At 37.2% G+C, this 23,854-nt stretch overlaps 1 protein-coding gene across 6 annotated transcripts in view; it reads right to left on the reverse strand.

Moving 5' to 3' along the window:
- Positions 1 to 9,060: 9,060 nt before the first annotated feature.
- Positions 9,061 to 23,854, reverse strand: part of HELQ (helicase, POLQ like) — a 44,300-nt gene continuing 29,506 nt past the window's right edge. For 4 of the 6 annotated variants that reach the window (XM_081029378.1, XM_081029376.1, XM_081029379.1 and 1 more), the window contains 4 exons: positions 17,003 to 17,176; positions 14,764 to 14,877; positions 13,388 to 13,522; positions 9,061 to 9,634 (listed from right to left, as the gene is read on the reverse strand). In XM_081029378.1, coding sequence (XP_080885504.1) covers positions 9,527 to 9,634; positions 13,388 to 13,522; positions 14,764 to 14,877; positions 17,003 to 17,176 — 531 coding nt within the window. In that variant the 3' untranslated portion in view covers positions 9,061 to 9,526. The remainder of the gene's footprint in view (positions 9,635 to 13,387; positions 13,523 to 14,763; positions 14,878 to 17,002; positions 17,177 to 23,854) is intronic. The other 2 variants (XR_013992026.1, XR_013992027.1) reach the window with 2 other exon arrangements.

A 23,854-nucleotide genomic window follows, 5' to 3' on the forward strand; every position in this document is an offset into this window, starting at 1 on the left:
CTTTAAACATACTTTGGGGTAACCTATCAACCAGTACTTGATTTGTGCCAGAGAATGAGCGGAGAAAGTAATACAGTAAATATCAAGTACACAATTTTTCCTTTTTGGCAAAACAGCAGAAAACATACTCATTTCTGATTGTGTAGGCTTTTTAACCGTGGCCGTTAACATATTGGGGGCCAGACAACGGTGGTGAGGGCTGTCCCGTGCACTGCAGAATATTTAGCAGCATCTCTGGCCTCTATCCACTAGATACCAGTAGGAATACCCCCTAACTTATGACAACCTGAAAAGTCTCCAGACATTACCAAATGACCCCAGGAGGATGGGGGTGGGAATTACCCTCTGTTGAAAAACATTGGCCTAGACAAATGATCAAAACACACAGCCCAAACAGAGAGTTGAGCCGAGGCTGGGCTGGGATGCGAATCAGGCTTCTGCTCTCACTACGTGAGCCAGGCTGGTCTGATGCCTGCTGCAGTGACGTTGGCTGATGCCGGAGTGGATACTGTTATTCTCAGAGGGACTTTCAGTCAGTCCTCCTAGGGGAAGACATCTGCTTGTACCAGCCCAGCAGCGGGTCTCCTTCGTTTTTGTTTTTGCTAACAACACCGTGGTTACCTTTCTCGGTCCTTGCGATGTGGGAAGGAGAGTTATGACCCAAATCATTGTAGATCAAGGGGTTGTTTTGTATCCAGGGCTGTGGCGGTCACCATAATCCATCCTTCTAGCAACCCTGAAAAAGGATGAAAACAGAATTCTTGTTGAATGGTTTATTTAGCTGTGAGGATATGATCCTGAAGGCAGCCATCTGGCCACCATCATGGGGGAGGGAGCCTAACTGAGAATGGAAGAAATTCAGGGAGAGGCAGAATTCAGATAAAAGGAGACAGTATCCTGGAGAGAAAATTCGAGCCTTGGCTCTATCCCTGCCTGAAAGCATTGCTTCTGAATTCAGTTTGTTAATGTGAGTCATCAAAGCCATGGCTGGGAATTTGGCACACAACTAGCACGCAGCACTCAGACTCCATGCTTTCCTTTCTTCCCAAATGGATCCGGGAAGTGGAGGTGGAAGAGCTTTGCGCTCTTAGCATGCTCTCCGAAAAGCTCTTAGCATGCTCTCCGAATCTTCCTCAGCCCTGTGTTTCCACCTGTACTTGGAGGTTCCTCCAGGAAGAGAAGGGCAGGCTCAGCCATTGCTGAGCCTGCCCTTCTGCATGTGGTACTTTTTAATGAGGCAGCATGCCATTCTTACCTTTTTCTAGGTGTGGACTCAAGTCTTCCTTTTTCACTTCTCTCAAGGACTTTCAGCTTCTCTTGCAAGAACACGTGTTCCTTCAGTCTAGCGTTAGGGCAAAGGTGAGTCTTTCTGCCAGCAGGACCATTCATGATAGTAGGTGCTGGCATAAATCTAGGAAGCCAGGGCACAGGGGAAAGCAGTTGACCCAGTTATGGACAGCTGTTAGAGCCTTGTTTCTCTGCATTGCAGTCTCCCCATCATTAACATTTAATTTGGATTTAGTATGTCTGCACAGGATCAGCTAAAGTACAGCCTGTAGAAGTTCAAGTCCTGTTAAGGTCATTTTGAACTGCACCTGCTCAGGCCCAAGTGATGGGTAGAGGCAGCTTTGCAGGTCGGTCTAATTTCCAAAGGTTTTCTCCTGCTGCAGGAGTCGTGCAAGAGCTATATAAAGAGCTAGGATAACTTACATAAAACCCTTTTCCTAGTCCCCCGTGATCATGCTGAGAAAAAGAGCCAAGAACTAAAATTAAACATCAATCTTAGTGATGGCATTTTAAAAAGTGAGCTAAATGATGCATTTTAAACAAATACTAGAAAGTGACAAAGATTCTCTTCTTGACCAAACTTCAGAGAGGCTCCAAAGGTGAGTCCCCTTTTTAACCAGGCCTTAACTTTGGCCTATAAAAAAAAAAAGGCACACTCTCAGCACAAATGGTTTCATCCACCACTCCTCAAGCCCCCACTAACAAACATTAACACAGTTTTTAACAACCCAAGGCTGCAGCCCTAGTATGACCCCAGCCGCCCTTAAGGTGTCTGCCTGAGAAAAGTGCCAGGAGAATCCCTACTCGTTCCAGCCAAAGCATGGTACTAGACAGATAGGCCCTTAATCACCTCCACACAACCCCCACTCCCCACTTCTGTGAGCAGTTACTTTAGAAAACTTGGCAGTTGTAAACCTTTCTCCCCTGCTTTGAGATGCAAATCTTCCACCACACACAGCTGCCTTCTCAGGAACTTGAGAGCCTCTATTTGAAATGCAAACATTCAGGGAAACACCGCCTGCTCCCCTCCTACGCTGTGGGCAGCTGGCTTTAACTTGTACGCCCACCGCACCTCCTGCTGGAGAGACTAGAAGTTGGCTTCTCCTCCAGATAAGCACCAACTGACCAACCCGGGTCTGTTGGAGCCCTCACGTCTTTCCTCACTCTCCTTTCAAAACACCCATCACCTCTGCACTAGTCAGAGTTGAGTGCAGCAGTTCATACTGGACCCTCTTCCCATTGCAATGGCTATTGCTGAAGAAATTCTACCCGTAACACTTTCACTAGTATCCAGCTTGTCTTTGACAAAGGTCAGATCTACGTTTGTATCTGCCCCAGGAGGGTTAGACAGACAGATTACAGTGCTAACAAGGCCAAGGTTATGAAGTTGATCTCCATATGGCTCTGCCCATGTCACGTGTATACCTGTCAGGTGTTTCACAAGTGCCTTTCATTGATCACAAGGGACACCAGATGAGAAAGTAGAGATGGCTCAGCACAAACCATTTGCTGCTGCTTTTTTTCCATTTTTCATTACTGCTTTAGGAGCTCAAATATACAGATGGTGTGGCTTTTGGCCTTCACTTTGTAAGCTCAGCTAGAAGAGAAACTTCCTGTCATCTCTCATGCTCTCCCCTCCCCAACACCCTTCCCCCTCTTTGTCTCAGACATTGCCAATTCTCCTGTCCTTTTAGCATCTAGCTCACGGTCATTCTCTTCCACCTGTTCTTTCTCAAAGACTCCACCTCCCACTTCTCTCTTGCCAGTGCCTACAAATATTTATCTTCTGTACAGTATGTTTCATTGTGTTACCACCGGTGGCTCATGGTTTATGTATTTATGCTTTACTAAAAGAAACAAGGACCAAATAGTCCACCTCTTTTGTTTCATCAGTTTAAATACATTGAAACTATTCAGTAAAATGCATTTAAATATTTTCAGTGAGCTTTCAAATGGCTTGGACAAATTCCAGCAAAATGTTAAATTCCTTCGTTTGTAGGATGGGCAGTAGATTGAGTTATTATAACTCTCAAAGAGCTTACAAATTTATAGAGTCAAACCAGTGTTACTTTACTTTGTACAGAGTGAATAGATTGTTGCCGGTGGATTTTTTTTCCAATTTTATGTGTGATCACACAGTAATATATTTTTCCAAAGGAAAATCATTTAGAACGTAGCATTATAATAGCTAGTTCTTTATAGTCACATTACTGTTAGCCTACATTTTTATAGCTCTATGCATCTCTTTATCAGGATATACACTTTATATCTATTTAAAATATTTCATATTTTCAGAAATACAATATAATCCCTTCTATGGGCATAACACATTTAACGTAGATTGCTCATATGCTTAGATCCAGACGGGGTCCTCCAGAATGGTAATTTTCCAATTGTGTTCCATGCTATCTTCAGATATATCAGTTTCCTATTGCTGTTGTGACAAATTACCACAAATTTAGTAGATTAAAACAACACACGATTATTATTTTACAGTCCTGAAGTTCAGAAGTATCATAAGGTCTCATGGGCTAAAAACGTGTCGATAGAGTTGAATTCTTTTCTGAAGGCTCCAGGTGAGACAGTTACCTAGTATTTTCCAACTTCGGGAGGATGTCTGCATTCCTTGGCGTAGGCCCCCTTCCAGCTTCAAAGCCAGCAATGGCTGGTTGAGTCTCTCACGTTACATCATGACTTTGACACTCCAGGCTCCCTCTTTCCCATATAAGCTCCCCTGTGATTACATTGGGCCCACCCAGATAATTCAGGATAATCTCTCCATCTCAAGGTCAGCTGACTGGCAACCTTAATTCCATCTTTAACCCTAATTCCCCCCTTCCATGTAACATGACACAGTTATAGTTTCCAGAAATTAGGAGGTGGATCTCTTTGGGGGTGGAGGTTTTAATTATTCTGTCTACCACACCAGGTATCATACACAATTGAGTTAAAATTCCTTTCTTTTCTAGCTTTAAGATATTAACATACAACATATGTAAGTTTAAGGTGCACCACTGATGATTTGTATATATTGCAAAATGATTACCATAATAAGATTAACACCTCTATTACCTCACATAATCACTTGTGTCTGTGGTGATACAATTTAAGATCTGCTCTCTTATGAACTTTCAAGTATATAATACAGTACTGTTAATTATAGTCACTATGCTGTAAACAGATCCTCAGAATTTACTCATCTCCTAACTGGAAGTTTATACCCTTTGACCAACATTTACACCCCACCCCCCACCCCCACTTCAGCAGCCATCAATCTACTCCTTGTTTCTACGACTCTGGCTTATTTAGATTCCACATACAAATGAGTACACACTGTCTTTGAATCAGAAATTCTTAAAACAAAAACAGGTAAATTATTTAAAATATTCAGAAGAAACAAAACGTACACTTGAATGCATAATGTACCACATTTTAAACAGCAAATACCACCAGTGTATTAACGTGGGCTACCAAGTTCATTTGTTTTAGTGCAGACTTTAGATTACAGTTTTGAATTTGTTACGGAACCCAAGTTCAGTGTCACTTGCCGCCCGAAGAGTCCAGAACACTAGAATGACAAGGGTCGGTAAGGAGAAAAAGCGTCCTTTATTTTAGATGCCAGCAGCTAGGGAAGATGGCAGACTCGTGTCTAAAAAAACCACCTCCCAGAGCCAAAATGATTAAGGGGTTTTATAGGCAGGTAAATGGGAAAGAACAAAGGACAGCAGGTTTCAGGTCTGGTAGTTGAGATGTCCTCCCCTGGCTCTTCAGAGGCCTCAGGTCCGTCTCAGTGTTGTCTTAAATCTTACCTGTCCACAGGCAGAAAGTTATCACTACGAAGTGCTAGGAAGTTGAGATCATGAGTCCTGGGGCCTGAAGATTAAAGAAGCCCTTTTTTTCAGGTTAGGATGTTAATTAGTAAGGTATGGGTAGCTTTGAGAAAGGAAACAAATGGAGTTAGTTAATTAGTGAGGGGAGAAACAAAGAGAAAACAGCTGAATATTAGGATAAATCAAACTGTAAACTGGCTAAGTCTAATTACATTGATCTACCGAGTTTCACCCTTACATTTCTACTGCCATCTCTGTGCACATATCTCATTTTGGGGAGTCTTAGTCATCTAATACGTTTTGTTCAGCTAGAGCAAAACCACTCATTTCCTCCAGAGTGACAGCTATAATTCTAAACAGCAAAATTTTTACATGCTACATGCTTATGTTCTGAAAGACAATGATCAGATCTTCAAGTACTCCAAATGGCCTCATGTCACTTGGGAAACTGTTTTGTGAAGAAAAGGATCAAAAGACTAATTTAAAAATGAAAAATGAAGGAAATGAAGCATGTTAATTCACTGCATCAAATTATTATTTTTAATCATTTCATAGGATTTTAAGCAGGAGAAAAGGTTGGTATCGTGTTTCCCCGAAAATAAGACCTAGCTGGACAATCAGCTCTAATGCGTCTTTTGGAGCAAAAATTAATGTAAGACCTGGTCTTACATTATAGTAAAATAAGACCCGGTATCATATATCATATCATATCATATCATATCATATCATATCATATCATATCATATCATCATATCATATCATATCATCATATCATAAGACCCGGTCTTATAATAAAATAAGACCGGGTCTTATATTAATTTTTGCTTCAAAAGACGCATTAGAGCTGATTTTCCGGCTAGGTCTTATTTTCGGGGAAACACGGTACATATGCTATTTGCCATATTGATTGATTCCTTTCCAAACACACATAAGGTACCTCGTAATGCAAATATGATCCAGGTGTGATTCTGGGCTCTGTCACTCATTAATGGGTAATCCTGGGGAAGTCACATTTTCTTCATTGGTAACAGAGTAAAACATAACGCATACCTTGGATGGATGTAAGGAATCATCCAGATTACACTAAACATTAAATATTTAACAGAGTGCTGGTATGTGGTGAGCCCTCAATAAATAGGAGTATATCGCTATCCTTACTATTTATTATGGAGAGTAACAAAAGAAACATTTAACAATATGATTATAAATTACTGGAAATTATTTTAAAAAGTGTAATAACGTTTACATACCCTTGGTGTTACTTTTTGTTATAATGGGATGAAGTTCAAAACCTGTAGTGAATCTTGTGTGAGAAGGTTCTTGTAAATGGAAGCATAAGGCAAAGGAGGGTTTACATCAGTCCTTCCTGAAAAAATATCAGTTTGGAGATTCGTTGAGAGGGCAGTGGAGTTTGAAAGGCTTAAACTCATGGTGCAAATGAAAAGAACCTAGGACATTAGAAAGATGTTGGTGAAATTAAGCATCCTAGAAATGGGCAAAGTAGGGCTCAGAGCTTGAAAAAAATTAAAAAAAAGGGAAACCTGACATACCATTGGAATTTCTGAAATTTTAATGTTTTGAAGCCGGATATGAAGGAACTGCGGTACTTTCCTTGATGCTTCAGGGCAGTGAGATGACACCATCAGAAATTCCACATTCAAATCTTTTCATTTACCTAAATTATAATTTTAAGGAGATAGTTTCGAAATTCAGTTTCCTAATTTTCTAAAACATGAGGTAGCCATTTGTTCCAATTCATTCACTGAATTATCCATCAGTTCCACTGCCTACCACCCCTTCTCCCCGACTTTTTCTGAATAAAATTAAAACAAAACCCCAGCAGCAGGCAAAGGACAAATCAGACTAATTAGAATCCGTCCCAGGGATTTTTCTACCTGGAATTGGCAGTAGAGAGCTCTTTTTTGCTTTGATCTTGAAGCTGTTCTATTGCTGCTGTGGTTTGAAAATGTGGCCATGAAACATTCCTTTTTGTTTAAGCCAGATATCCTTGTATTTTTATCACTTCAAACCGAAAAACCATACATATATTAAATTCTTAAATGTATTTAAGTATATGTTTATTCTCCACTCTGTTCCACTGATCTACTTTTCTTCTCTAAACTGCTTTTTTCGTTACATTTTAATATCTTTTAGGGCTAATGCCCCATTACTACACTTGACACAGCCTTTCAGATGAACTGACCTAGAGAAACACTGATTGGGGGCGATGGGACACTGTTGTGGGCTACAGACACAGCTATTCTAATTTCTATACTCACCACCCCCAACCTTGCCACCTCTAATCTTAAATTAATAGATTAAATTGGGATTATTTTTATTTGTTTATTTTTTTAAAGATTTTATTGGGGAAGGGGAACAGTGCGTACTTCCAGGAGTTTTTTCCAAGTCAAGTTGTCCTTTCAATCTTAGTTGTGGAGGGCGCAGCTCAGCTCCAGGTCCAGTTGACGTTGCTAGTTGCAGGGGACACAGCCCACCATCCCTTGTGGGACTCGAGGAATTGAACTGTCAACCTTGTGGTTGAGAGCCTACTGGCCCATGTGGGAATTGAACCGGCAGCCTTCGGAGTTAGGAGCATGGAACTCTAACAGCCTGAGCCACCGGACCGGCCCTAAATTGGGATTATTAACAGGCTTTTATAAATTGGTTTGCAAGAACCGGGGTTCATTTACAGCCTGACTTATTTGGGCAAACTGCTACCCTGTTTTCCTGAAAATAAGACCTGGCAGGACAATCAGCTCTAATGCGTCTTTTGGAGCAAAAATTAATATAAGACCCGGTCTTGACCCGGTCTTATTTTACTATAAGACCAGGTATAATTATATAATACCGGGTCTTATATTGATTTTTGCTCCAAAAGACGCATTGGAGCTGATTGTCCAGCCAGGTCTCATTTTCGGGGAAACATGGTAATACTGGGGTTTCTAGATTTTAAAAAAACCCTGAAGACTGGATTATGGACCACTGTGCGCACACCTCAGTGGCTGGGCCAAGTAGCCAGCAGGCTAGCCAGCTGCTCTTGTGCAGTCTTTTTAGCTGCAACAAATGAAATACCTGCAATGATGCCCAAGGTTCTACTAAGACATTAGGATGCCATACTTTGACTCCTCTGACTCATATGAAAGGGTGGGTATGAATGAGATGTAATGCTAGAGATAAAATCAAGGCCAGGTGAAAAAGAATACTTAGGAAGGGATAAATTGGGCAAATTCTACCAAGACAATATTGTACAATGGTTAAGTGCATAGACTTTAGGCTGGAACTGCCTGGGTCTGAATCCCTGTCCTGGAACTAACTAGCACATGACCTTGGGCAAGGTACTTTAATTTCTCTGTGTCTCAGTTTACTCATCTGTAAAATGGGGATAATAATACCTGCCTGATAGTGTTGTTGTAAGGATTAGTCAATAAAGCACTTACAACAGTGTCTGGCACACAGAAATCACTAGGTAAACAACTGCTACATTATAATGGTCTAAAATGTCAAGTCACAAAGAACTTAGTGGATCTATTTGCAAAGTCCCAATGGCTATCTCAGATAGGTGAGTAAAACTTGAACTAAATCAGCTCAGTACTGATAAATATCACTAGCTATTACCCTTTTTTCCTAGAGGTAACTAGTCACCTACATTTGAGCTATACATCTGAAAAGGGAGGGAAGAGAGGCAATATTTGTATTTAAAGAGAATCTTTAAATTGTTAATTTGGGTAGTGTTCCTTCTTCACAGCGGTTTCTACTTTGTGCAGTGAACTGTGGCAGGTGCTGGGTAGCATACAAAAGTGATTTAAAAAAAAGGTCTCAGCCTTCCAGATTTCAAACTAGTAGCATGAAAAAGACGGGCATAAACGAGGGGCTCACAATACTTACAGGAGGGAAAGAACCCATGTATGGGATGGGGATGAGAATGAACTTTGGACAATTTCATAGAGGAGACAGTATTTCAGTATATTCAGTTGACCGTTAGAGTATAGGGTACATTTTAAAGGTAATTTTCCATGCATTGGGAACAGAATAAAGCAGTTAAGAAATGACGGGTTTAGAAATCATAGGGAAAATTCTGGAATTTCAAATAGTCCAGTTTGATGAAAGAAATGGGTGAGAATAATGAAAGATCTGGCTACAGAGGTAGGCTGCAGGGATGTGGAGAAAATTGGATTTCATCTTCTGGTGGACACGAGATCTTTGAGCAGAGCAACAATGTGTGATTTTGAAGAAGATGGATTACCACTGGGAAAGTTACCAAAATTATGCGTGAGAGGAATATTCAAACACCATCCATAGTTCTAAATGCATAATTGAAATGTATTTTTTCATTTATAAATTATATGGAATCTTTAACAAAACATATGTACAATAAATAATTCACATATGAAAACGTTCATTAGATAGCTTCACGCTTTTTCAATGGGAGAGGCCACAGTCCCAGGGAAGTCAGAAGGCAATCTCAATAGCTCTTCTACTTCTTCTTGCAGAGCATCTGCTTTTTCATGCAAGAGCATCTACAATAAAGAATCAAGACATGAGGCCAGACTATGCATTGCTAGAGAACTGCTAACAGTTTCACCACCCTGAATCCTTACACGTCAGCAATCTAGACATTGAAAGTAATAAGGAGATTGAAAAATGGTCACTTAAGAAATTATAGTAAATGAAACTGAAGCATTTAGTTAAAGCCATTATAGCTGATCACTACTTTTGGTGTACTAAAATTAAAGGAGCTTTAATACTCTCAAAGATTTGTATTATTAAAGACTCAGCCACTTAAAAATTAACTTTTAATCTATAAAATCTAAGACAATTTTGCAAAAATTTAATTAGCTCTTGAAAATGTTATTCTTTATATATATATTTTATTATTTCACAAAATTTAATATGCTATCTTTTAAAACCCTGTCACTGTTTCAAAGAAAAGTTTCATTCAAGCTCCTAAAATTAACATGGTTAATTTCAAAAGAAACATAATGAGCAAAGAAAATATTTCTAAACGTGGCACATAGTAGATGTAAATTAGTATTTGCTGAATAATGATTTTCCCTTCTTTTAAAAACCAGAAATAAAAACGTTGGTATTTGTTGCAGCTGGGTTTTGTGTATATTGGGTTGAAGTATTTATACTTTTCTTACAAAATTTTTATAACAAAAAGTTTAGCAAAATCACATAGAAGAAAAAAATCATGATACAAAGTGAAAAACCCACTCTACCAATTTGATATAAAGCATAGCACTACACAGCATTATATATCAAAAAGACTAAAATGTAATTCAGTAAGCTTTCCAGGAGCTGAGATAATGGTGACCATGTGAAATGAATCTCTGAACACATCCTCTAAAACTATACAGATCAACAAGTAAGCCACACAAAGCTCATGTGTCAGCATTGCTAGAATATAGAGAATATCATCAATCTCAAATTACTTGGGAGTTAAAAAAATCCACCAATTTCCTGCGGAGCCATTTCTTAAGCTCCCAATCCAACAGTCTGCAGAGATCTAGGTGAGGTTGAGAAAAAGCTACATGAAAAGGAGAAGAGGAAAACAGATGGTCTCAGATTAAATAAAATCACCTCCAGAGAGAGAAAGGCTACCCTAAGCACAAAACTACTGAGAAAACAATCTTGGTAGATTAAAGCACTGTTTATAGAAAGGGACTTAAAATCTGTGGTACTCTAGAAGGCAGTCTTGGAAGGCAGTATTTCAAGGGGAGAGAATGGGTAAAAAGGGAGAGGTGCCCTTTGGAAGCTGAGCAGTGAAGAAGAAAAAAATGAGGGCAAAATTTAGGAGCCTGTACGAAAATTAAAGAAATTTAAAAACATCATAGAATACAATTCTTCCTTGCATTCCTCTTCCACCTCAAGCCATTCGTTAAAGAAACTACACTTTTTGCTGTACTGACAAAAGAGAGAATCTTGAACTAGGATTCTCATAAACCACTCCAGATGGCCATCCCTGTCTAAGATGCAGAGGCATAAGCAGTTCTCATTATACAAGACTACACTATAAAAAGAAAATAGGAAACGACAATAAAAGTACTTCAGTTTATAAAAATTTCCTTCCCTGAAAAGCTAACCATGAAGCAGAAAAACCGTAACACGATACTCCAAATGGAATTAAATAGTCTCAAAGAAACACATACTGAATAAGAAGTCTAAAAATTAAGAATGGAAATGGACCAAAAACGGAAAAAAATGAAACAAAAGTTGAATAAGCTCAGAAAGGAAATAGAAGAAAAAGGCAAAATTATATCAGAAATAAAAACTAAATAATGAGTTGTCCAAGGAAGCCTAGATTTGAATAAAAACCTAATTAGGGTCATGGCAGGGGGAAGTAGGAAAACGATCAGATAATGAAACTGAGATAAAGAAAGAAGTAAAAAGAGTCAGAGAAATTGAAATGGAAGATGGGCAAAGAAAATCCAACATTCACATAACGAGTTGCTAAAAAAGAAAAATCAAGCAAAAGGTCAGAGGTAATATTTAAAACTATAACCTAAGGAAACTTAGGTTATTTAGAACTAAAAGAAAATGAAGATATATCCTAGTAAAACTATTTGAATTTAAAGCTAAAGAAAATAGGTGCGGGTATCTACCCAAAAAATTTGAAAGCATTTCTCTATAGAGACACGTGTACTCCAATGTTCATTGCAGCTTTGTTTACGGTGGCCAAGACATGGAAACAACCAAAATGTCCTTCGAAAGACGAATGGATAAAGAAGTTGTGGTATATATACACAATGGAATACTATTTGGCGTTAAGCAAAGATGATATAGGAACATTTGTGACAACATGGATGGATCTTGAGAGTATAATGCTAAGCGAAATAAGTCAGACAGAAAAAGCAGAGAACCCTATGATTTCACTGATATGTGGTATATAAACCAAAAACAAGACAAACAAATGAGAAACAAAAACTCATAGACACAGACAATAGTTTAGTGGTTACTAGAGGGTAAGGAGGGTGGGGGGAGGGAGATGAGGGTAAGGGGGATCAAATATATGGTGATGGAAGGAGAACTGACTCTGGGTGGTGAACACAGATTTATAGTTGATGTAATACAGAATTGTACACCTGAAATTATGTAATTTCATTAACAATTATCACCCCAATAAATAAATTTAAATTAAAAAGAAAAATAGGTGCATGTTTTACATACTCAAAAACAACAACAAAAAACCCTAACCCATGAAGATTGGGGTAGAGAACTGAAGTTGAAAACAAACAGAATCTGTGTGTCAGATGAATAACATAACCACACTGAAGCAGATTTTTAAAAAAGTAACAATTGAACACATTTTCAATTATATGTACTCGACTAAAGACAAAGAGCTGTAAACAAAACCTGACTCCTATTTCCATCAATATATTTATCTATTTTGTTGAATTCTAGAATACATTGAAAATAATTTTAGAATAGTTAAAGCATACCACTGCCCAAGATTGTTGTACAGATCAGTGAAGGTAATATAAACAATGTGAGCACTATCCAAAAAAATAAGGTGGAAATTTACTTTTTAGCTAATGCCGATCTGTGTATGACAATACTTAACAATGAAATTTTTAAAAATGCTAAGCAATTTCAGGCTACAAAAATGGAACTATAGTTGAAACCCAGAAGGAAATAATCCCAAACTGCTGCATAATGGCTTCACCCACATGGAGCAGGAGGGTAAGGACAACAGGATAGCATCTAGCAAACGGTAAGTAGGACAATGACAGATGATTTAACATGGATGAAAGAAACAGAAAAGAGAAACCCTTGGAGGCAATGAGAGCCGTTTTTCAAATATGTGAAAAACTACCATGATGAACAAAGGGACAGAATAGTTCCAGAAGGTAGTACTACCATGTAATGGTCAACATTTGAAGAAGGCAAAATTGAGTTTCATTGTATTGGGATGCTTTTTGTAGTACTAAGAGCATCCAAAAGTAGAACTACCTAATTTTTGAGGTTGTAAGCTCCTGTCAATGAAGGTGTGCAAAGGTGGGAAGACCAGATGTTGGAGATGCCTTTTGTGAAGAGGATGTGAGGAGGGAGAATGAGTTTCAGAGTTCTCTACTTCAATAAATTCTTGAAATTATCTATTTTTAGGAGGTCCTTTTTCTCTTTTTAGCAAGCCTTATATCAGAAGAGATGCACTATTTTTATCCACATATTGTATCTTTTGTGTCTATGATTAAATGCTTTTGTTTTTATGTCTAAGGTATAAGGAGATCACACTACAAAATATCATAAAGGTTAAAAAATGGTTTGCTTACCTTTGCTGATGAAACAATTTGCTTGGCCTGCCGTCTTGATAAATGATCAATTGTTTTTATTAGCACTTCAGGATTTGCATTAGCTAAGTGCGTTAGACTTTTATAACCTGCATTGTATAACTGTTTTGCTCGACCCTGAAAAGTATTACAAAAATCAGTAGGATCAGAATTTGGGATTAGGAAAAAATAACTAAATACCTTTTTTAAAAATTAAATATCTTATTTTTTACATTAAACATCTTAAGTAAATTAAATATCTTAATCTTAATTACAAATTTCACATGCAAAAGAGAAGAATAAACTAAAATAAAGTAAAAGTGAAGAGATACACATCAGAATCCTGAGGAATTCTAAAAGAGGCATTTGGGTGGTTCCAATCTGACTGCAAAAATAGCCTTTGGTGCAGCTTAAGTCAACTGTGTGTTGCAAGCAGCAATGAGAAATCCATTAAGGCACTTAAGCTAGGTGCATTATTCATCTCAAAAAGTTCTAGACCAATATCCTTAAAATGTTCTCACCATCTACTGGGGTGGGGGTGGGTACAGAGAGAGAGAAGAGCATGTGTGTTCCCAAGCAGAACTCCTTTAAATTCAAGAACTGAATAACAGAGAATTAACTTAAGGGTTGATCAGAACGGAAAGCTGAAAAACCAGGTGAAGACACTTTCTTCTCACTCTTAAAAAATGTAAAGAAGCTGTCTTACCATCAAATCACCAATGCCTTAAACAAGTATTGTCTAAACTGTGGACGAAGGAAGAGACACTAGGGATGAATGGCAGCACCACATACTTGGTAAGTGTCATATCGTGAGGGGCGGCCTGCAGGGTCTCTGGTCGCGCCCCCCACATAAGAACACAGGACATGGTGAGGCCAAAAAGGAACACCCACGGAGCCATAGATAGGGGAGTCAAACCAATATATTCTCGCTGGTGGCATCCGCCTCTGTAACCCGCTCTTGTTGGCTCAGCCACCATCTCCTTGCTGGCCCCCATTTTTTTCTGCTAGCATAGCCACGGCAGGTATATTAGTGGCCAATGGCTTACGGGTTACAGCTGACGGCCAACTAGCCACAGCTGATGGCCACCTGATCACAGTTAATGGCCATTTACTTTCTTAGCACCTTTCTATGTGAGGCCGAGAGCCTGGAAACTGCTTTCTGGGGCTCTGTCCCCACAGTCATCACTGTTATTTTTTTTCATATTTGTGCTTCTGGATTAAGATGGGATTTTTAGGAGGCTAGGGCAGCAATTTATTATTTTTTTTTAAAAAAAAGACTGCCATAACAAATAAGCAATAAAACTGCTTTGTCACTTACCCTGCAACAAGACTTCAGTTAATTGAAATCATCTCAGTTGGGAAACTGGGAAGCTACTAACCTCTAAAACTCCAGTCACTTCCATGAGAGGAATTAGCTCTGCCTTCACACAGTAAGTCAGCTTCTTGGTAAGTTCTACCAAAAGGGCTTTGTAAACCCAAAACTCCTCAAGTTCCTGCAGAACACAAAGAAATATACAGAAATTAAATCTGGTACGTTATTTCAAAGTTTAGTTTGCGTGGTGGGGGCTCAGAGACGATGTTCCCGTATGTAAGTTCTGGGATTTTGGTTAAGCCAGCGCTGAACAATAATTCCAAGCAGAATTATTATGAGGAAACATGGCAGCGACTCTGATGAATTTGATGAAGTGGTTTTGAGATGAGGAAATAGATTGAAAACTGAAAACTAAAGTCAATAGGAAGAGTTCTATTCATTTTTATCAAAACACCAGCAAGTGAATACGTAGTTTTTCTTTCCCAAATGCCTGAACACAATTCCTTTCTCTGGGAATTTATCCAGAAGACAAAATATTAAATATGGAAGGATACAAGTGCAAGATGATGCTCCGAACAATATTTAAAAGAAACACGGGAAGCCAAGAGTCAGTAATTGTTAAAGTTGGGAGGGTGAATGGGTATTCGTTATATTATTTTGTCTTCTTTTATATACGTTTGAAATTTTCTATAATAGTTTTTTTTTTTAAGCCCCTTTCTAAACTTTCAGTATCATTGTGAGACTATGTGATGCATGGGATACCATTAGTTAGCCATTTTGTGGCTGCTAGGAAAGTAGTGCACGCACTAAAAGCAGCAGAGTGAAAAGATGATAACCCTGAATACAACTACTGAATCAATCACCCCTGGAACTGCGTTGGCTCTAGGTCTCCTGCTACGTAAGCATCTTTTTTCCTATTGTTTAAACATCTTGTTTTGTTGTCACTTGTAGTTAAAAGCATCTTAATATGACTGTGTACTATTTTATACCACTTAGAAAATATTTAAAGAGAAAGAACACTTCATAATACTGAAAGTAGTACATTCATGAAAGCACAAGTTGTCAGATAGATTTTTTTCCTAGGATCAAACATTAAATTATAGTAGTTGTTTTTTAAGTTCAACATAGAGATTCTTTTACTTGAACTATTACACAAGGCTGAAGTCCTTATAACCTTAATTAAAACAAAAGCACAGAATATTGGGGAAAGCACCTTTAAATATGAAGAGCAATAAACAAAAAACTTAAGAAAATACACTGTAAAGGCTACCTTCTTATTACTCATAATTTTTGTCTACTGCTTAGCTAGTGTATGATTAAGGAATGTAAGTTAATGTTAGAAAATCAGTAGAAATAGGAGATATTTAGAAAGGTAAATTTGCTAAAATAATTATCATTTAATCTAAAATCAAGTATTTTGGATTATTTACTCATTAGTACATATGACAGAATTAATTGCTATATACATACACAGAATACGGAGATTTAAGATAGGGAAATGAAATAGATTTTAAGTTTAAAAATAGAATTCATGGGGAAAAAGTTTTTAAAATATTGAGTATTGAAGCAAATATGGAAAGGATTACATTGTCATCCAATAATAAATTTAAATGCAGCAAAAATAGCTTATACATTTATCAAAACATTATATGAGTAGAAAAGTCTGGTAAGCTTTGTTGTGTTATTTAAGGAAATTCTGAAAGCTTCTTTTCATAAAGTCGCAAACAAACAAATTTTGTTTGCCATATGCCCAAATGCATATGGTCAAAATAAAGTTTTCTCCTTGAATTATTTTACAAAACGAACATTTGTTATAGAAACCTAAAGTAGCTGCTTAACACTGGAAGCAAAAATGGTAAATTACTGAGACAATCAAAAAAACATGGTGCTAAGTAGTTACAAAGTAGCTGTTGGATATTGGTAACATACTAACCAAACACTTCACATGGTTATCACTGATGAGAAAGACCCTCACATAGAATTTACATCAATGGAGAAATGCCATTTTAAGCATTTATTCCAAATATTTGAAACTATTAATGGTGATTCTAAGAAGTAGGGATAACTAGGTGCTTTTTACTTGTTCACTGAATATTTTAGTTGATTCTGTCATTTTTGTACCTTTACCATAAGTATGTATATAATATTTTTGTAAGTGGATAAAAACAAAAATATATTTTAAATAAATTTTGAGTGGTTTATAATAATGTAATAAATCAATAATGAGAAAATACCAACTTGTTTATGAGTTTAGAAACAGTTAAAATTAATGCACAAAGCATATATCATCTATTTAATGAAATTACCTCACAGAAATGTAACACACAAGATGAGAATGTGGCAGCTGCAGTGAGAAGATTCTGTATATATCCTCGAGGCATATTAAATTTTTCAGACACACTCCAAATGTTGGTCTCTTTGAGCAAGGTATAAAGAACAAAGGACAGGTAGAGTCTGTTGATAATCTCCTTGTCCACCTTCTAGAAAGATACAATAAAATAAATTTATGTATTGAACCTGCTAAAAATGTACATTATATTCAAATTGGACAAAAGGTAAAGTGAATGAAGTTGTACTACAGGAGAGCAAGGAGAGAATGATTCCAGAGAAATAAAACTATGTTCTAACATAAATACCTTAGATTAATTCATATTGATTATCATTTTTCAAAATATAAGAAAGAAATATGACAAATTGTTTAAAGAAGTTTAAATTAAACTTCTTTCTATCAGAGAGTGTTGACGGTTGAATTGTGTCCTTCCCGAAAAAGGTACGTTCAAGTCCTAACCCCGGTACCCGTGAATGTGACCTTATTTAGGGACAGGATCTTTGCAGATGTAATTAGTTAAGGAGAGGGCAAAGAGTGACACAGATGAGAAGGCAATGTGAAGATGGAGGCATTTACAAGCAAAAGAAAACCAAGGATTTCAGCAACCACTGAAAGCTAGGTGAGAGGCAAGATGGTTCTTCCTCAGAGCCTCTAGAAGGAACCAACCCTGCCAGCATCTTGATTGCAGACTTCTGGTCTCCTGAACTGTGAGAAAATAAATTTCTGCTGTTTTAAAACACCCAGCTTGTTGTAATTTGTGACCGCAGCCCTAGGAAAAGAATACAGGAAGGGAAGGAGTTGGGAGACCTTTACATTTCCTGTGGTATTTATAGTTTCTACACATATGAATGTGATATGAATGTGATTATAAATTAGACAAATGTATTTATTCAGATAAATTTGTTAATAAGCTTGTCTATATTGTAAACAAAGAGTAAATATTAGATTCTGTGATTTCCACATGATCATAATAATGTTCAATGTTTCCAAAGTTAAAACACTGAAAGAGAAAACGCTTCCTGTAGTTGACAATTTCTATCATGTATACCTGCTTTTCCCTGTGATATCTAGTGACTACTTTTATGTAAAGTATTTCATAGTTAATATAAAGCTAACTAAAAACTCAGTACTCATGCTTAAAATCAGGGGGAGAAAAGGATGAACTTGAAAGAGAAAAAGTAGATATAAAATATACAATTATATCCTCTACTACCATAAAAGAATGTTTGTGAACTTTGACATATTGAAAGATGTATGAATTACATCCTTCTGCATGTTGATACTGCATGTTAAGATTTACCTTTTAAAAAGCATTAAGCTAAACAGCATGGTAGTTGAATAACAAGCAGGAAATATCACTTTAAATTTCCCCATTTTAGTGTACCTTAATTATTGAGTCAAGGTAGACTTTGTTTAGAATGTATTTCCTAAGCCAAGAAAAATGACATAATTACATTACATGGTAAGATAAGATGCTTTATGCCAATTTCAAGATCTTTTACATGAAATGTTTAAAGAAAAGGTGGGGTCATTTTCAATGTGGAGAAATCAATTAGATTTTAAGTAAATATCATGTTCTCTAGAATTACAAAGAAAGATACTTCCAAACATTAAATTAGTAACATTTGTAGTTAAGATAAATTCATGACCATACTATTTTAAATATTTATCAACTGAACAAACATTTATTGACTATATTTCACAAAATGTAACAAAAATAAATTCTGATTCAAGTTTAAAAAGACGCATTATTCTAATAAGATTTTATAAATGTTTAGTATTTCGTAATGAGTTCCAAATTAATATGATTTTTTTAAAAATATGATTTTGGTTATATTTTATATTTTAGAGTTTGATATAAAAAGTTTGTTTTAAGAAATTTTTATTCAGCATTTTGAAGGCCTAAACAGCATAGCCATTTCTGAGGTAAAAGACCTATTCTAAATATTGTATATTTAGATAACATGAATGCTGAATATAGATATTGATAACTTTATGATATATCAATGCATAGGACAGTTGCACCACTCAAATTCAAATGAAAGTAAACACTATCTTCATTTTTCAAAATGGAATCAGTAATATGTATGCAAGTTTAAAAGGTATAGAGGGAAATAGTAGGTAAGATAATTAGGTTTCAATGAAGATTAGATTACCAAAGAAAATTAAAAATGAAAAAGAGAATTATGAGGAGGAAAATGATATTAACTTAACAAATTTTAAGGCATGTTAACCAAAGAATTATGTCCACTTCTCTTAAAGTTAGTGTATGCATTAGACACTTGCTTCATGCTTATTGACTGAACGTTAAAAAACCAAAATATAAGATATCACACAAAAGAGTATTAACTTATCCACTTCAACCTTCTAGAATGCTTTGTGTATGTCAACTATTAGACTGGGAGTTCTTTGAGGACAACAAACAGCAACAATAAAACCCCCAAACCCATCCTATCTTAGAATCCCTGATACCAAGCAGAACGCCTAATAAAAAGTTTCTAGAAAAAATTTTTGGAGATGTAATAGAAATGGCAGCGTGAGTTGAGCCTCTTGAACTCTCCCCTGGAATTTACAACAAATTGAACAGCTATAATTCCACAAAGGACTCCCTGTGCAGCAGACGGGCAAGACTAAGAGCAGTGCAACTGAAATCATCTAAAGGTGGGCAAATTGGGCAAGCAGGGGAGGAGGGAAGCGGGAAGTATGGATACATGGGCCTTGAGGGTGGAGGACGCAGACTGGAGCTCGGAGGTCCCTGCATTCCGGAGCTACAGCAGTTGCGGAAGAGGGAACAATTTGGACTGCTAGCGCTCCCCTTATGGCCCACAGTCCGGCCCGAGGGATCAGCATATAATAGGCTGAACCCAACGCTCATGGCAGAGACCTTGGAGCAAAGACTGAGGGAAGAAGGGTGAAAATGGCAGTTTAAGCCCTCACTGCCAAGCAGAGGATAGAAGGCTTAGGCATGGAGCATAGCTGGGTACTCCCACCCTCCCAGAGCTCGCCCCGCCCCCACATGCCCAGTGCTAGAAGTGGAACAGTAGCAGTGTCAGATCAAAAGGACAGAATATTTGCAGTTCTGAGAACTGTGGTCTGCAGACACGGACTTGCAGCCCAACTAGTTCCTGCGAAGGGGAGGAAGCCTTGGGTGCAGGACCGGCTGTGGTGGTGGTCGCCTCCATTGCTCTGTGCCACCTCTCACAATCCACTCCGCCACCACCCCTACCTATCTGGGTGGATCCCTGCAGGAGTAAATAGAGACACTGAAACACACAGACCTGAATCTGGTACAGAAAGAGCTTTAAAACTTCAGAAGCTCTCCACATCTCCCTGTGGAGGTGGTGCTGAGACACAGGCAACCTACTCACAGAGGAGAAGACCACCTTCCAGGGAATCCAGAACAGTGCAAGTAAGAAGCCAGTAAGAACAGTAAGAAGCCAGAACAGTGCAGTGAAAATATAACACTACAGTGTGAGAGAGAATAAAAGGCTGCAGTGGGAAAGAAAATAAACATTCTACCAACACCTACTGGAAAGCAGAGGAAAGACCTCTTCCTACCAACCTGTTGCAGAACCCACTCCTGTAGGTGCCTAGGAAGAGAAATAATAATTCACTAATTGTCATGAATAACCAAGGTAACAAGAAAAGTCAGAAAAAAAAAAAAGTCTCCAGAAAATGAACTTAAAGACATAGAAACATGTGACTTAAATGACAGATAATTCAAGATTACAGTTCTGAAAAAACTCAATGAGATGCAAGAAAACACAGACAGGCAATTTAATGAACTCAGAAACACAATCAAAAAACAAAATGAACATTTTACCAAAGAGATTGAAGTTTTTAAAAAGAACCAAATAGAATTTCTGGAGATTATGACCTCAATAAAAGAAATGGAGAATGAAATAGCCAACGTAGGTAATAGATTTGACCAGATAGAGGAAAGAATTAGTGATACCGAAGATAGAAATCTGGAAATGACACAGATCAAAGAAGAGAGAGACTTAAAGAGTTGAAAGAAACGAAAGAACTCTAGAAAAACTTTCTGACTTATCAGAAAGAGCAATATAAGAATAATGTGCATACCAGAAGGAGAAGAAAGGGAGAAGAGAACACAGAGTATATTCAAACAAAGAGTCGACGAGAACTTCCCAAACTTGTGGAACGAACTGGATCCTCGAATCCAAGAAGCAGATAGAACACCTAATTACCTCAATACCAACAGGCCTTCTCCAAGGCACATTGTATTGAAGCTGTCTAAAATTAATGACAAAGAAAGAATCCTCAAGGCAGCCAGGGAAAAGAAGACGGTAACCTACAAAGGAAAGCCCATTAGGTTATCATCAGATTTTTCAGCAGAAACTCTAAAGCCAGGAGGGAGAGGACTCAAACATTCAAACTACTGAAAGAGAGAAATTATGAGCCAAAAATAATATATCCATCAAAGATATCCTTTAGATTTGAAGGAGGCATGAAGACCTTTCCAGACATACAGAAGCTGAGGGAATTTTCTAACACACGACCTGCACTACAAGAAATACTGAAAGAGGCTATTCAACCAGCATAAATAGAGATAATTTGTCACAACAAAAACATAAAAGGGGGGAGAGTAAAGGTCTGAACTGGCATAAGCGAAAGGAGAAGGTAAGCATGCTGAAGAAAATGGAATACTCCAAATACGAAACTTTCTTTTACATAAACTTGATGGTACCACTCAAAAAACATCGAGAACTGAAATATATAACATAATAAAAGAAGAAACAGAGGGGAAAATCATAGAATACCACCACAAAGAAATAACAGACAACAACAAAGAGACAAAGAAACAATGGAGACACAGTCCTACCAGAAAACCAAAGATAGCACGATAGGAAATCCTTATATATCAATAATCACCCTAAATGTAAATGGACTGAACTCACCAATAAAAAGGCACAGAGTAGCAAATTGGATCAAAAAACTAAATCCAACCAAATGCTGCGTCCAAGAGACACATCTCAGGTATAAGGACAAATATAGACTCAAAGTGAAAGGGTGGAAATTGACACTCCAAGCAAATGGCACCCAGAGAAAATCAGATATAGCTATACTGATATCAGATGAAACAGTCTTCGGGATAAAAAAGGTAACAAGAGACAAAGATGGACATTTCATAATGATAAAGGGGATTATACAACAAGAAGACATAACAGTCATCAATATTTATGTCCCCAATCAGGGAGCACTGAAATATACCAAGTAACTACTAACAGAACTAAAGGGAACAATTGACCAAAACACAATTGATGTAGGTCTGGGACCTACATCATTGACAGCTATGTATAGATCATCCAAACAGAAAATAAATAAAGAAATAGCAGCCCTAAATGATACATTAGATGAAATAGACATAATTGACATTAATAGAGCACTTCATCCTAGAACACCAGACTACAGATTCTTTTCTAGTGTACAAGAATAGACTATATATTGGGATATAAAAGTAGCCTCAGTAACTTTAAGAAGATTGAAATCATACCAAGCATATTCTCTGATCACAAGGCTTAGACACTGGATAGCAACTGCAAAAAGAAAGCAGGAAAACCAAAAATATGTGGATATTAAATAACATACTTTTAAAGAATGACTGGGTCAAAGAACAAGTAAGAGGGGAGATCAAAACATACATAGAAACAAATGAGAATGAAAATACATCCTACCAAAATTTTTGGGATGCAGCAAAAGCAGTTTTAAGAGGAAAATTTATATCATTACAGGCCTATCTCAAGAAACGAAAAATCCCAAATAAATAACCTCATGTTACACCTTAAAGAACTAGAAAAAGAAGAACAACTGAAACCCAAGGTCAGCAGAAGAAAGGAAATAATAAAAATCAGGCAGAACTAAATGAAATAGAAAACAAAAAGACAATAGAAAAAATTAATGTGACAAAGAGCTGACTCTTCGAAAAGATTAATAAAATTGACAAACCCTTGGCTACACTTACTGAGATAAAAAGAGAAAAGGCACAAATAAGCAAAATCAGAAATGAAAAAGGGGAAATTACCATGGATGCCACAGAAATACAAAGGATCATCCAAGAATACTATGAAGGACTATATGCCACCAAATGCAATAACCTAGAAGAAATGGACAAGTTCTTAGAAACATATAGCCTTCCTAGGCTGAATCACGAAGAACTGGAAAATCTAAATGGACTGATCACCAGTAAGGAAATTGAATCAGTCATCCAAAACCTTCCCAAAAGCAAAAGTCTGGGACCAGATGGCTTCACTAGTGAATTCTACCAAACCTTCAAAGAGGATCAAATATCGGTCCTGCTCAAACTCTTTCAAAAAACTGAAGAAGAGACAATACTCCCTAACTCATTTTACAAGGCCAACATTACCGTGATACCAAAACAAGTATGGATAACACAAAAAAAGAAAATTACAGACCAACACTTCTGATTAATACAAATGCAAAAATCCTACACAAAATTCTAGCAAATCAAATGCAACAATGCATTAAAAATATCATACACCATAACCAAGTGGGATTCATTCCAGGGGAACAAGGATGGTTCAACATACACAAATCCATCAATGTGATACCATGTAAACAAAACAAAGGACAAAAATTGTATGATTACATCAACAGATGCAGAAAAAGCATTTGACAACATACAACATCCATTTATGATTAAAATATATAATAAAATAGGTATAGAGAGAAAATACCTTAACATAATAAAGGCCATATATGACAAACCCCTCAGCTAGTATCATAATTAACAGTAAAAAACTGAAGCCCTTTGCTGGACGTTCAGGAACAGGACAGGGCTGTCCCCTAT

Source organism: Rhinolophus hipposideros (genome assembly GCF_964194185.1).
Source record: "Rhinolophus hipposideros genome assembly, chromosome: 1".
NCBI classification, from domain to species: Eukaryota; Metazoa; Chordata; class Mammalia; order Chiroptera; family Rhinolophidae; genus Rhinolophus; species Rhinolophus hipposideros.